The following is a 959-nucleotide window of genomic DNA, read 5'->3' on the forward strand; positions in this document are numbered from 1 at the left end:
TACACGGTGCTCTCTGTGGGATAGGGAGACCGGACATCGAGAGAGTTAGCCCCCCCACCCCCCCGGCCACGTATGTGACTGTCCCTCCTCCCTCCTCCGTAGGGCTGTACTGCTGTGGGCCCGCATCTGTGGAGGCCATTCGCAACGGGATGGTATACCTGAAATACGATAGCCCCTTCATCTTCGCTGAGGTAAGAGCTGCCCACTCGGGGTGAGGGTGGGAGTCTGGTCAGGGAGGTGGGCTCGGTGGGGATTTCGGGGGGTGGGGGGAGGGCGCGATTGTGAAGAGGCCGGGGGGGGGGCGTGGTTAGAGGAGAGTCTCTGGGGTCGGGTTGGAGGGGGAGGCTGGGTCTGAACATCCTCCCCCCCCCCCCAACCCCTGACCTTCAGCTTTGAGGGAAGGTCATAGATGAAGCGGCTGGAGCTGGTGTGGAGACACCGCCCTGAGGAACCCTGGGAGTTTCGTCAGGGGGACCCCAGCCCTTCGGAGTCTCCGGCTTCCTGAACGGGATTGGCCGAAGACCTTGGACGCCAACTGGTTCATCTCTGTCTCGCCTTGGATTGGACCGTCCCGTCTAGCCTTTGGAGGGGGGAGCAGTGATTGGCGTCCGCCAGTGGCGGCCATCTTTGTTTTGTGAGGGAAGGGAAAGGGGGAGGGGTGTGTCGGGGGTAGGGGCGGTAAATGAGGCGTTTCTGACGGCTATTCCCTTCACACACACACATCCCCCCCCCCCCCGCCGCGCCAAAGGTGAACAGCGACAAGGTCTACTGGCAGAGGCAGGCTGACGGAAGCTTCCAGAAAGTCCACGTGGAGAAGAAGGTGGTGGGTCACAAGCTCAGCACCAAGGCCGTGGGCTCCGATGAGCGGGAGGACATCACGGACAGCTACAAGTACCCCGAGGGTGAGGGGGGTGGGGGAGGGTGAGGGGAGTGAGCGGGGTGGGCAGCGGGCGGGTTTA

General features: G+C 63.3%; 1 protein-coding gene across 1 annotated transcript in view; it reads left to right on the forward strand.

Annotated features, from left to right (window-relative positions):
* Window positions 1–107: 107 nt before the first annotated feature.
* Window positions 108–959, forward strand: part of LOC122545658 (protein-glutamine gamma-glutamyltransferase K-like) — a gene marked incomplete at its 3' end in the record, with an annotated part of 2,476 nt that continues 1,624 nt past the window's right edge. Inside the window, exons 1-2 of the mRNA XM_043684613.1 lie at window positions 108–191; window positions 749–902. Coding sequence (XP_043540548.1) covers window positions 150–191; window positions 749–902 — 196 coding nt within the window. The remainder of the gene's footprint in view (window positions 192–748; window positions 903–959) is intronic.

This window comes from Chiloscyllium plagiosum, unplaced genomic scaffold (genome assembly GCF_004010195.1).
Source record: "Chiloscyllium plagiosum isolate BGI_BamShark_2017 unplaced genomic scaffold, ASM401019v2 scaf_44879, whole genome shotgun sequence".
Lineage (NCBI taxonomy): Eukaryota > Metazoa > Chordata > Chondrichthyes > Orectolobiformes > Hemiscylliidae > Chiloscyllium > Chiloscyllium plagiosum.